Raw genomic sequence first — 12,641 nt, 5'->3', positions numbered from 1 at the left:
ACATAGGTGAGAGGCCAACAAGGTGTCCACCTGGCTAGAGAAAGGTAGAGGACTCATTCTGCCTTTTAAAACAAGGAAACCAAGAAACATTAGGCAGACCCTTAACTGCTGGGAGAATGGACTTGGGAAGCATGCCAAAGAAATGGCTGGCTCCCACCTGTCACCATGCCTACACCACCCAGGGCTGGCACTGCAGGTAGGGAAGAGAAGCTTGCATCTTGGGCCACAGGATAGTCTGGAGAAAACTCCATGATAGTGGAGGATAGTCTCAGCCCAGCCATGGCCTTGCTGGGGGTCTCTGTGCCATAGTTGCCCCACAGGAAGTCTCTGGGCTTCCTTCTTGCTTCAAGATCACCACAGATAACATGGGGCATAGCTGCTAAGCAGACAGGTTCCTAGTACTTTTTTTTTCATTCACTAGAAGCCTACAGGGCAAGGATTGCAAAAGCCACGGTTCTCATATCAGAGACTGAGAAAGAGGAAGGAGGCTTTACTGCCCAAGTGCACAGCTCGGAGCCCACTACACATCAGAACACGGGCCTTCCTTCCACTGTCTGTCTCCCCTCCTTGGTTAACTTCTGACATGCAGGGAGCTTTCCTCCTGCCATGAGCCATCTCATTCCTTCTAAATCTTGTCTTTAATGACCCAACTAAAAGGCAATTTCACACACAATCTCTGGCACTGTACCCCGAAGTCTATCTTCTCTCAACTTCCTAGGAAGCCTTTAGACTTGGGGCTGCCAGTTGAATGCGCAATGAGCATGTGACAAACCTTTGGTGGGACCCAGTCAAGATAGGGTTAAACTCAGGTCCTCAGGTGACCACTGGTATTGAAGAGGCTGTGATGAGGTGGTATCACTAGGATGACTCAACAGTGACTGGGTGTGATACTTATGGTAGGGAAGATATGTATTGTTCTACTGCAAATTGAAATAGAAATAAAACTAGCAATGCAAATCTGTGATTTAATGAGATGTGGCAGATTTGTGGCGTGGAATACACAAGAATAAAGCTCTTTAAGTACTGTTTAGGACACTCTTCAAATGAAGTGTTAAAAAGCAGGCTTCAGAGAAGTGTTAGATGCTACCTTTTGTGTAAACAAACAAACCAAACCCACCAAAGTTGGTGGGGCTAGGGACTATTCATATTTACTTCAAAGAATGCACATGAAGGGTAACATTATGCCTCAGGGGACCCAGGTGGCCAGGGATGTGGTGAAAGTGAGACTTCAATTTATACCCTTTCGAACATTTTTGAATTCTGAACCATGTGAATGGATTACCTATGCAAAGTAAAGTTTTTACATGCCCTATGATTTCCTATTATTTGGAACACAGCAATTTAAATAGAAATACTAAAAGAAAAACAATGCAGATAAACCATGGTTCTGGCAAAAGTCATGCTGATGAAGCATAAATGAAAGACTCACAGCCTGCCTGAGGCACTTATTGTTATTACTATAGGCCTTGTTTTATTGAATCCCAGCTCTAATGTTCCAAGAGTCCTTGGGCTTCTGAAGTCACTCTTGGATCCCAGTGGAGCAGCTGCTCAATTGGCACTGCGGACTGGTGGGAGGCAAGGACAAAACCTCTGCAGGACTTTGTCATTGGCAGGTCAAGGTCAAACTCCACATTAGAAAACCTGCCTACCAGGCCCTGGAGTATGGCCATATCCATCCAGGTAGGCTGCTGCATTAGAACTCACTAAAATACTCAGTGACCCGTGCTCCAGGCCCTGTGCTGGGACTGGGGCCTGGAATCAAACAGGCTCTCGTCCTGACGTAAGGAAAGGGCCAGCAGGTCATTGGAGGGCCAGCGGGGAGACAATGAAGACATGAGGCTAGTGTGTGGTCCAGGCTTTAACAGGGGTGGTATGAGGAACTGACAGAGCCCTGTAGGGAGAGACTTCTAATCAAAAGATGAGTTCCGAGGAGGTGACACTGGAGTTAGACCATGAAGGACAAGCAGAGTCTGCCAAGTAGGAAACAAAGGCAAGACTACATTCCTGGTAGACAGAACAGTATGTGCAGGGGGAGAAATGGGGGCCGATACAGCCAGTAAGAAACAGATGCTCGGACTGGCTACATGTGAGTTGCAAGTGTGGAACGGGGTCCCTGTTCCTTGGTAGGCACACGGCACTGAGCCCAGTCACATACCCCTGCTCCCACCACACTCAGCTTAATCGTGGCTGGACCTGGAATCAGGGGACTCTGGCTCAATTTCAGTGAACTACTTCTTGCCCTGCCTCTGGACCTTGGATTTCTCACCTGGGAAATGGGAATAATGTTCCTTTCTTAAGGGGCTGCTATTGAATTCTGTATTGGTGCCATTGTGGAGCAGAGTGGAGTTCCTTCAGCAAGTGTTTTCTGAATTAGGGAAGGACAGGAAGTCACCTCAATCGGGCCACCACTGGCCCATGTGTCCCTGCTAGCCCATGACTAAAACTGAAGCGTAGAAATGAAGTCCATTTATTCAGCATGTATTTATTTGGGTGTCAAGCTCATATAATGGTGAGGACTTAGAGAGGGGATACAAACCCCACAACTGTGGCTTTCTTGTGGAAAACTTTTTTAGGGATGGGGGAGAAAGGAAGAACCCAGAGACTAGGACCCCCAGCATCCTCTGAGGACAGAGCTATCTTCTAGAATATTCCATTCTCTTTGAGACCTTTGTCCTTATTGTGCCCTCAATACCTATCTGCCATTGTGATTTAAGAATGGAAACTGGGTTTTTCATCTCTGCAACCAGAGTACCCTGGGTAGGGAATAGCAGAGAACAACTGTAAAACAGAAGATCCGCCACTTTATCAATATAGTTTTGGGGCAAAACTATCTTCGTGTATCTGTTTTGCCAAAATGGTGCTCATTGGAACTCAGCCAACTTAACTGTTCATCAAATCCCTGTGAGTGCTGGAACTCAAGAGCTCTGAGAGGTGGAAACAAACTAATGGCATCTGCTGGAATCCTCCACTCCAAGCCCACATGGCTGTAGAGAACAGACCTTTGAAGGCAGAAAGAGTTCAAATCCTGACCGCCCCCCACCCTCAGTTCACCAAATGCTCAGCCTCCAGCATACAGAAGGTTATCTCATGTCCCCACTCCTAATCCTTCCTGTTCTGATTCTGGGGGTCTGAGGCCCACCGAAAGCTCTCCCTCTCCCAGAAGTCACTGATGAGGTATTAGCTTCAAGAACCTCTCCTCGGGCTGGGATGTGGCTCAAGCGGTAGCGCGCTCGCCTGGCATGCGTGCGGCCCGGGTTCGATCCTCAGCACCACATACAAACAAAGATGTTGAGTCTGCCGAGAACTAAAAAATAAATATTAAAAAAAAAAAAAATTCTCTAAAAAAAAAAAAAGAACCTCTCCTCCCTCACACTGGGAGGGTGGGTGGCCCTGGCCATGTTGCATAAGTTGCTAAACTCACAGTGGCCTTTTGACCTCTGCCTGCGTGCCCTTCCTGGGCATAGCAGCCTGGTCCCGGGCTTGCCCTACAGCAGGCTCTCAGTCAATATTGGCAGAGGGAGTGCACGAGGCACTGCCTGCTCAAGAGACAGGGTGTGCCCTGAGGGAGGCGGGTCCTAATCCAGCAACATCCAGACGTCACTCCACCTCATCATCCACCTCATCCTCCCACAGCTTCCTGCAATTTCCCAAGGTGCAAGGAGCACTGGACACCTGGCTTTCTAAGCACTTGGTTCACAACTCTAAGTGGGGTGGGAAGGGGTGTGGCAGGGTTCACCTGATCCATGACAGTTCCCTTTTCATTTTCTGTACATTTCTTTTCTAAGATTCCATTTGAACAAAGTTCTGGGCATTAAAAAAGAAAGAAGCCTAAGAAATTGCAGACTATTGTAACACCCTCACTTGATGGATGGGAACCTAAGGTCTGGGGACAAGCTCCCAGGATACTCAGCAAACAAAAGCCAGGGCTAGGACTGGAGCTCTTAGTTTAGAGTTTCACCCTGTGACCCCTTCCAGCCCAAAGGCTTGTCAAGAAGAGTGATGGGCTAACCTCAGAAGCCTGACCTTCAGGTGACCTCAGCCACTGACTCCTCCTGAAACCATTGCCTTTGAGCCTTCTAGTGATGTTAGGACTTGCATGACTGAGCCTCTGGGCACCCCACAGTGGCCCTGAAGGCAGAAGGTGCCCATCAATCTCTAAAGCAGGGAGGGGAGGAGCCAGCAATGGCACACTGCCAGGGGCTGCTCATATCCTGATTGAACCACCATGAATATTCTTTGCTCTGTTCAGCAGGGGGATTGCTGTCCCCTCACAGAGAAAATGGGAGACTCTGAGAGGAAAAAGTATGCTATGTGGACCTTCAAATTGGAGGGATCTCTGATGCCTGATTTTATGTCCTTCCTGCTAAGGTCCTCCCTGGACCCCCACCCTGCTTCCGGGTACTGGCCCCTGAAGGAAACAAGGTTTCTACCTGGTACTTGCTATGTAGGTCAAATTCCATTCCAGCCACTCTCTACGCCTTGTCCACCTTGTCCGTCTGAACCAAGACAGCCTCAGATCAACCTTGGGAAACTTTTGGCCACTTTGCTAGATTCTGTTCTAAGCCAAGTTTGATAAACTGTGGCCCCTGGGCCAAAATCAGCCTGCTAGCTAAGGTGGGGGATTGGATTTTTAAAACTGTGTGTGTATTGGGGGTGGGGAGCAACATTTTGTGGTAAGTGAAAATTTCAATTCAAATTTCAGACTATTAATAAAGTTTTATTGGAACATAGCCATACTCATTTGTGTATCTGCTGTTTGGAGTTATTTTTATGCTTTGATGGCACAGTTGAGTGGTTGAGGCAGACAGAGACTATTTGGCTCATAAAGCTGACAATATTTTTACAATCTGGCCCTTTGCAAAAAGTTTGTCAATCTCTGCTTTAAGCCCCAGGTCCCCTGAGGGGTTAGGAGCAAACCCAATGCATGAACTCAACAAACAAAAGATTGAAACCTTTTAGGCCTAAACACATTATCCTCCCTAAATAACTAAAAGGGTAATTATCCTTAAATGCAAACAACTGGTTCCCTGTGCTGTATGCTTGAACCTTGGGTCTAGAATTGGACCCTGGAGAAGCTGACACTCCTGAGGAGGTATACATTCAGCAGTGAGATGGGAACCAGTTCAACTAAGACAATATTAACTTAGTAAGACTGGGCATATACAAACGTCATTGTCATTCTCAGAAAACAAGTTTAAGGCCCGGTTCCTCCGTTTTGCGACCTTAAGAAAATATTCTTTCCTCTAAGGCTTCAGTCCCCCATAAGAGAGGTTCTTCTAATTATATTATTAAGTAAAGATTATACCTGAATGCATGCTCCCAACACTATCCTCCTGGTCAGTGGGGACTAAGCAATAAATTAAATCAAATCCCTGACTATGGAACTTGATATTTTAGTTGAAGGCTGGGGCAGAAAATAAATACATGTAATATATCAGGTGGTGAGTGGTATGAAGAAAGTATGGGGATGCTATTTCTTAATCACGGTGGAACTTGTCTGTAATGGAATATTATGCAGCTGTTGGAAAAAATGCAACACATCTGTATGTACTTGCCATGAAAAGAGACCCAGGGTAGATTATTAAAAGAAAAAAAAAATCAAGGTATAACATATAGAATGTAATTTTGTGTAAGGAATAAATAGTTACTGAACTTTTTGTACCATGGTAACTACTGTATGTACAGAGAGAAACACTGCAAACATTTCTCTAAGGCTTGGGTTGGTGAACTGGATGGGCGCCACACAGAACACGTAGAAAGTATGAAGCAATTACACAAACATCACACATATGAGTACACATTTACACATTCACAAAGAGGTCTCTGCGTGTAAGCATCAAACGGTCACAACTTGGAGAAAGAACACATTTATCTTTTCACTTCTTATGCTTCTCTTTAGTTGGCTTCATTATTTCTGTATTAAAAAAAGAGAGGGCCGGGATCCTGGCTCAGTGGTAGAGCACTTGCCTAGCACATGTGAGGCCCTGGGTTCAATCCTCAGCACACATAAAAATAAATAAATAAATAAAGATATTGTGTCCAACTACAACTAAAAAATAAATACTTGGGGGGGGGGGTTATTCAATTTTTTTCCCCAGTCACATCTAAAAACTTTATTGAGAACAGCTCCAGTGCCAAGGCCTGGCAGGCCCAGCGCACTGCCCTCCAGCAGTCATGGAGCAAATAGTAATTCTACAATGGGGCACTCTATCTAAAGGGTCTTTTGTTTTCGTTCTTTTGAAGTCCTGGGGATTGGACCTAGGGGGTGCTCTACCACTGAGCTACATCCCCAGTCATTTTTATTTTATTTGAAGACAGTGTCTTGCTGAACTAATAATCCTTCTGCCTCAGCCTCCTGTGTCACTGGGATTATGGGCACAGGCCACGATGCCCAGTACTGAAGGCTTTATGTGGCTAGGAGATGGAGAGCTGTTGCACAGACGTATGAATAGGTCAACTTTTACAAATAACATCCAGTAGGGGGAAAAAATGACACTCTGACTGCAGAGAGCACTCTGGGTGAGGAAGGGCATTCTCACCTGTCAGGGGTCTGGATGGGTGAGAGGCAGACCTAGCTCCGTGGCATGGAGCTGGTGGGGACAAGAGACCATAAGACTAGGACACTGTGAACTTCCAAGATCAACTACTGAGGGGCAGGTACACATGTATGTGCCAGGCACATCATTCTAGGATGAGAAGAACGTCATATTCTGCGGCTGGCGGGCTTGTCGAGGGCTACCGAAGGACAAGGGTGATGCTGAGACTGCAGAGGCTGAGCACCTGGGCGACAATGAGGATGGTGGCCATGCCCACAAACAGCCAGGGCTGCTTTGGCAAAGCCAGCTGCTATGCCATGCAGGTTCACTCGCAAGTCAGAGCCTGGCTGGAGGAAATTCCTGGAGAATGCAGCCATTCAGAGTTGATGCTGAGGGTTACTGCCACCATGCCGTAGATGGCGATGATTCAAATTATGACTACTGGGGTGGATTTCATGATCAGTTCCAGCAACATGATGGACACAGCCACCATGCCAGTGCTGCTTCTGGCCATGCTACGCGCAGTACCCGAGTATGAAAGGGAGGGAGGTGAGCCCAGAGTAGTATGGACACCTGGTGCCAGGACCCTGGGGTGGCTTTGCACAGCTGTGGAAGTGGCTCTGAGATATTACACACCAGGGGGAGCCTGGTGTTCAAGAAGTGCAGGGAGGCGGTTTCTCTTTTGTTAGCTGGACTGCTCCCGCCGCCCACCCCCATCCCAAGAGAGTCCCCCTCTTCCTCCAGCAGAGGGCTTTACAGCCAGTCATCTGGCCCTCCTGGGGCTCTGACTCTTCTATGAAAGCAGATCTATGCTCCTCAGCCACTCCTCAAGACTGCGGCATGGGCCCCACACTCCTAGTGAGCTTCAGAGCTGCTGACCCACAGAGGGGGTCATTATCTCCATTAGGGCTGAGGACACAGCTCCCACAAGACATGTGCCCGCCCTAAGGTCAAATGGTAGAGCTGTTTCTGTCTCAGACTTTTCCTTCCCACGCCCAATTCCAGGGCAGGGAGAGGTAAGCTCTGGCCTAAGCAATTTGGGCAGATGTTCTGTCCTGCAGAGTCTTCAGCAGCCAAAGGTGCCATCAACTGGAGTCGGGCAAGAGCTCTCTCCCTTTCCAGGTTGTGGGGGTGTAGGGGAGGCAAGAGCCAGCAAAATAGTGAAGGGGTGAACCCTACCTTTTTCCTGCCCAGGTTTAAGGCCCGGGAGCCCGGTTTCAGTTACCACAAAACCCCAATGTTTACTCCTCAGCTACTGCCAAGGCCTGGTGGCTGGATGACAGCCTGGGGCTCTACTTCACCCCTCCCCTGGAGGGAGGTAACAATTGGAGGTTTGTTTTGGTGGCCAAGGCTGGGCCTGCCAGCCTGGACACAGCCTCTCTGAGCCCATGAATCCAGCCAGGAGCCTTCCTGGCCTCTGCCATCCTGGGGACATTGGTTACCAGACTGAATGGCTTTGTCACCTCTATGCCCTGGAATAAGGTGGGTGTGGAGGTTACAGGACCAACGCCAATGCTGCACACTTTCCCCTTTGTTCTAGGTCTCCCCAGTTCTGCCAGTTTGACAGAGAGAGAAAACTAGATGCCTGTACCCTCGGTGCTAGAGCAGAGGTCTGAGTTCTGACACCCTGTGACCAGGAGGTACTGGGCAAAGCTGAGTTCCCTGAAGTCACAAGCTGATTATGGGGGATTTAGGGCTGACCCAGCTCTGGGGCAAGTAGACTGAACGGCTCAGCACCGAACAAGGATCATCTTGGGGCTGTTTACACTGTAATGCCAAACTGGCTCTGGAAAGGGTCTTTCCACTTAAAATAGCCACCACCTAATTGAGGGCATGAAGCTGGGCTCCACCAGGGGTGGCAAACCCTTCATTTTACAGAGAGGGAAACCAAGGCCCAAGGAAAGCCACTTCTCCAAGGTCACAGCTTTGTTTTGTTTCCATTTACAGAGGGTTTCAGTTGTCAGGTTACATCTAATCCAACTTCCAGACTGCCACTGCACCCAGAAAAAGCTTGGAAAGTCCTAAAGCCTGGGGATTTCTGCTCATTTGGGATGAGTGAAGATGGCACAGAACGCAGTAGAATACAAAGAAGAAAGCATGCTTTCTCCCAAACCCACAGAACGCCTCAATTTTTTTGTGACAGCCTTATCTTAAGACTTTTCCCTTCTCCAGCCTCAGTTTTCCCTTCTGTCAAGTGGAGGGCTAAGCCACGGGCTGCTGCGTCTCTTCCTGCTTGACTTTCTCATTCGTTTATATGATACTGGAAAGAATGACAGTGTGTTTTAAGATGGGATGTTCAGTGTGTGACCTTGGCAAAGTCATTTTTCATTGGACCCTGAGGTCCCCATGACTTCATATCCCCTTCACAGGGCAGCTGTAAGGATCCAGGAGATAAAGGATATTATCTCCCTTTTTGAACTCCCCAAGATTGACTCAGATTCAGGCACGAAGGTGGGAACAAAGAAGACTAGGGCAAGACAGGGAGGGAGCCACACTAGCTACTCTGGCCCATGTGCCATTTCTGCAAACCAGCTTCCTGACAAATCCCCTCTGGTAGAACTGACAGTAGGAGCTTTAATGTTTTACCTAAGTAATAACCGTGAGCCAGGCATCCAAAAAACTCACACTGCCAGAACACCAGGCTTCTGCATAGAATCCGAGGGCCGAGTATGTTATCTGGGACCCAGGCAAGCAGAGTGCATCATGGGAGTCCAAGGAAGCAAGGAACATTTATGGAACACGTATGGGGACAGACACCCACATTTATCCCCCTGAATTCATATAGATATTCTAATGCTATAAAAATGACATCATTCTGCGGGTGAGACAACTAAACACATCTGCAGGACTCAAATACCAATGTTCTTCCTACCACCAGGGGCCGAGGAACCCTGCAGATTTCTGATGCCTCCTTTTTGTAGAGGTCAGACTGGTCAGTAAAAGAGAGGGCACAGATGGGAATAGACCAGACTAGCTACAAGTTCTTCACAAAGGGTGAGGTGAGACATCCCAGGACAGGGCTCACTCCTGCCTGTGACCCAGGAGGGACGGTAGGTGAAGCCCTGGGTAGCCAGACGATTTCACCTGCCCCTCCCTACTTCCTACTCAGTTAAGCTCATTACTTCGAGCTGCAGAGGAGCACTTCAGAGCACATAGGAGCATGGGGAAGTCAGCTGAGTCAATTCCCAGTTCTGAGGAGATGAAGAGGAACATAGCCGAACTAAGGCTTCAAGCCAGACACACCCGGCAAAGGATACAACCATGCCAGGTCTCAGTTTAACATGTGGCTCCAAAAGGCTGTGGTAGAAATCAAATCAGCAGTCTCCAGAGTATACAAGATGATCATAGAGAATTTAGAAAACAAAATTTACTATCATTGCTACCTTGTATTTGTCTTTTGAGATTTCTATTTTATGTAGGCAGATAACGTGTATGAATTTATAAATGCAAATGAACCACTGGGCAGGAGGTGCTCCGATGATCCACCCAGCGGACAGTGGAAACTCTGGAAAAGCACCCACCTGCCACTGCATTTAGACCAGATGCTGTGAAGGCTGCCTTTGAAGTTAGAACTCTCTTTTCCATTTGGAATTGGAGAGACAGAAACACAAGCCCTGCTGATCAGCCTGGGTTCAAATCCAGCTCAACCACTTCAGGAAAGTTACTTCCCTTCTCTGAGCTCCAGGCCAGAGAAGAACCTCAGCACGGATAAATGGCCAGAGACAAGGAAAAGCATTTTTGCCCAGATCTCAGTAAACTGGAAGCAGCTGTTGATTTTCCCCTCTACTCTTCTGTCTCCACTTAGAATACTCACTTATTCACCCAAATAAATATCGAGGTCTGGCATCACACACTGATAAGACAGTTCTTTTCTTTGAGGAAGTAACAAAAGTTATCCCTGTCTCTCATGTGGAGGAACAGAGGCCCGGAGAAGTTAAGTGTCCTACCAGAGCTCTAAGATAACACAGCAATTATTTGGACTTTTGGGATCTCAGGACTTGTCCCTGGTTAAAAATCACCTCTCTTTTATATTTTAGTTACACCCCCACCACTGTGGCTCAGCCATGCAAGTTGGGAGCCTCAAAGAAGGAACTTACTCAGGTCTCCGTTCAAGCCTTAAGGCCAAGGCAGGATGAAGCAAATCCCTCTGGATTCAACAGGTATGTACTGGGGAGGCCTTTTCCAGGCGAGGGTACAGCCTGGTGTCACCCAGCTGGGTCCCATCGGATACCTCCACAGCATAGAGAAAGGGTAGTTTGGGTTCAGTCCCAAACCTGCACGTCCCAGGTAAAAACAAAGGGTATTCTTGACCCTTCATTTGAAAAATCAAGTAGGTAAAAGGAAATATTTTAAAAGAAAAAAGTGACCTGAAATATTCTAGACAAAGATGAAGGGAGGGAGCAAAGAAACAATGCCCTACACACAGAGGGATTTAGTAAACACTTGTTGAAAAGGAGCCGCCTTGGAGCAGTCACAGAGATTCCCTGCAGGACAACCTTGTTCACAGATGCAAAGAGTGAGCGTGTGTGTGTGTGGATAAGTTGCCAAGATTCCAACGAGACAGTTTGCCCCATCCCACAATCTTCAGGGCAGGGAGTCCCTGTCCCTCATCCCATGGTAGGCGCTCTTCCCGCTCAGCTCCCGCCTGGGGCCCTATCCCAGCCCCCGGCTCGCGGGGCCCCCGGAGAGCTCTCCCCGCCCGGCCGGGACCGCGCCTCATCAGAATACATCTATCTCCCCAGGACTAGGCACCCGCTTTGGGGCCCACACGGTCCAGAAAAAAGGGTCTCGGAAACCGGCTGTTCGACTGAGACCCGGGGCCAGCACCTCCCGCGCCCGATCACGGGCCTGAAGGAAGTGCCCTCCGCCGGGGCATCTCGGGAGGCTGCCGCGAGGACCGCGGGAGGCCGGGAAAACGGCCCTGGCCAAGCTGTTCACCGAGCGCAGCACCCGGGCGAGGGGAGCGGCGGCCAGGATCCCGCCAGGAGAGCGGGCGGGTCCGCGGGCTCTAAGCCCGGGCCGGGGCCGGGCTGGGGGCTCGGCTCGCTCAGCCAATGGGCGGCGCGCTCGGGCCCCCTCCCCCGCACCGGGAGGAGCCGGCGCAGGGCCGCCGCCGCCGAGGTCGTGCGCGACGTGCTGCGCCAGGGCCCTGTGTCCCGGGCCCCCGCCGGGCCGCGTGGACGGCGCGGCGCCCCCGGAAGGAAGCTGGTGACTCGGCGCGGGCGCCAAATACGCACGTTGCGCTTTCCCGCTTGCTAGAACCGGAACCCATCCCCACCGCACCCCCAGCCCCGCCAAGGCGCTACGTCCTGAACCCGCGCGGAGCCAGGCTCAGAGAGGCGCGCCGCCGGCCCCGGGCGCACAGCACGGCCAGGCGATCCGGGAGGCCCGGGCCGGCGGAAGGGTCCGCAGGGGTCGCCTTTGTTCCGGGCGTGGAGGGCTCGCGGCGCGCTACTCACCTTGCTGCTGGGATCCATGGCCGCGCTGCGCTGGTGGCTCTGGCAGCGCTGGGTGCGCGGGCGGCAACAAGCGGGCGGACGGCGCTCTCCGGCTCAGGCTCTGTTCCGACCCTGACTCCGACTCCGTCGGTTGACCTCCCGCTCTCTGGCACACTAACTCCCGGACCCCCAGCCGCGATCTGCACGGTTGCCGGCTACCTCTAGCCTCTTGCCTCTAGCACTAGAGCTCCCGTACCCCACTGTTTATAGGACCCCAGCCATTGGCTGGCCAGGCTGGTGTGTCGGGGGTGTGTGGGCAGAGCCTGGGGCGGGGCCTGGGGTAGAGCACGTCCGGGGCGGGGCTCCAAGGGAGGGGGCGAGGGGCGGGGGGAGGGGCGGAGGGCTCCTGGCTGCCGCCTCTCCTTGGTTGCCAGTCTACCGCGTGCCGAGTGCGCTGGGACCCCATGGGACGCTTGCTGTGTGACCCCGCGCAAGTGCGCACACCTCTCTGAGCCTTAGCAGCCTCTCGCAAAATGGTGGAGCTGGTACCCGGCTGTAAAACAAACTGGGAACCACGTAGGGTATCGCGTAAAAGCTAGGACTTTGGATTCTTCACTCTGCAACAGGATAACTTCGGTAAACTAACGATAATAATAGCATCATCACC

The 12,641-nt window shown here is 50.4% G+C and overlaps 1 protein-coding gene across 1 annotated transcript in view; it reads right to left on the bottom strand.

Moving 5' to 3' along the window:
* Slc2a1 (solute carrier family 2 member 1) overlaps positions 1 to 12,280 on the bottom strand; it is a 30,240-nt gene extending 17,960 nt beyond the window's left edge. Inside the window, exon 1 of the mRNA XM_046469025.2 lies at positions 11,996 to 12,280. Coding sequence (XP_046324981.1) covers positions 11,996 to 12,013 — 18 coding nt within the window. The 5' untranslated portion in view covers positions 12,014 to 12,280. The remainder of the gene's footprint in view (positions 1 to 11,995) is intronic.
* Positions 12,281 to 12,641: the final 361 nt, after the last annotated feature.

This window comes from Marmota monax, unplaced genomic scaffold (assembly GCF_021218885.2).
Source record: "Marmota monax isolate L192 unplaced genomic scaffold, Marmota_monax_Labrador192_F-V1.1 WCK01_AAM20220418_F8-fsc00008, whole genome shotgun sequence".
NCBI classification, from domain to species: Eukaryota; Metazoa; Chordata; class Mammalia; order Rodentia; family Sciuridae; genus Marmota; species Marmota monax.
This window is presented reverse-complemented; position numbering and strand designations above follow the sequence as displayed.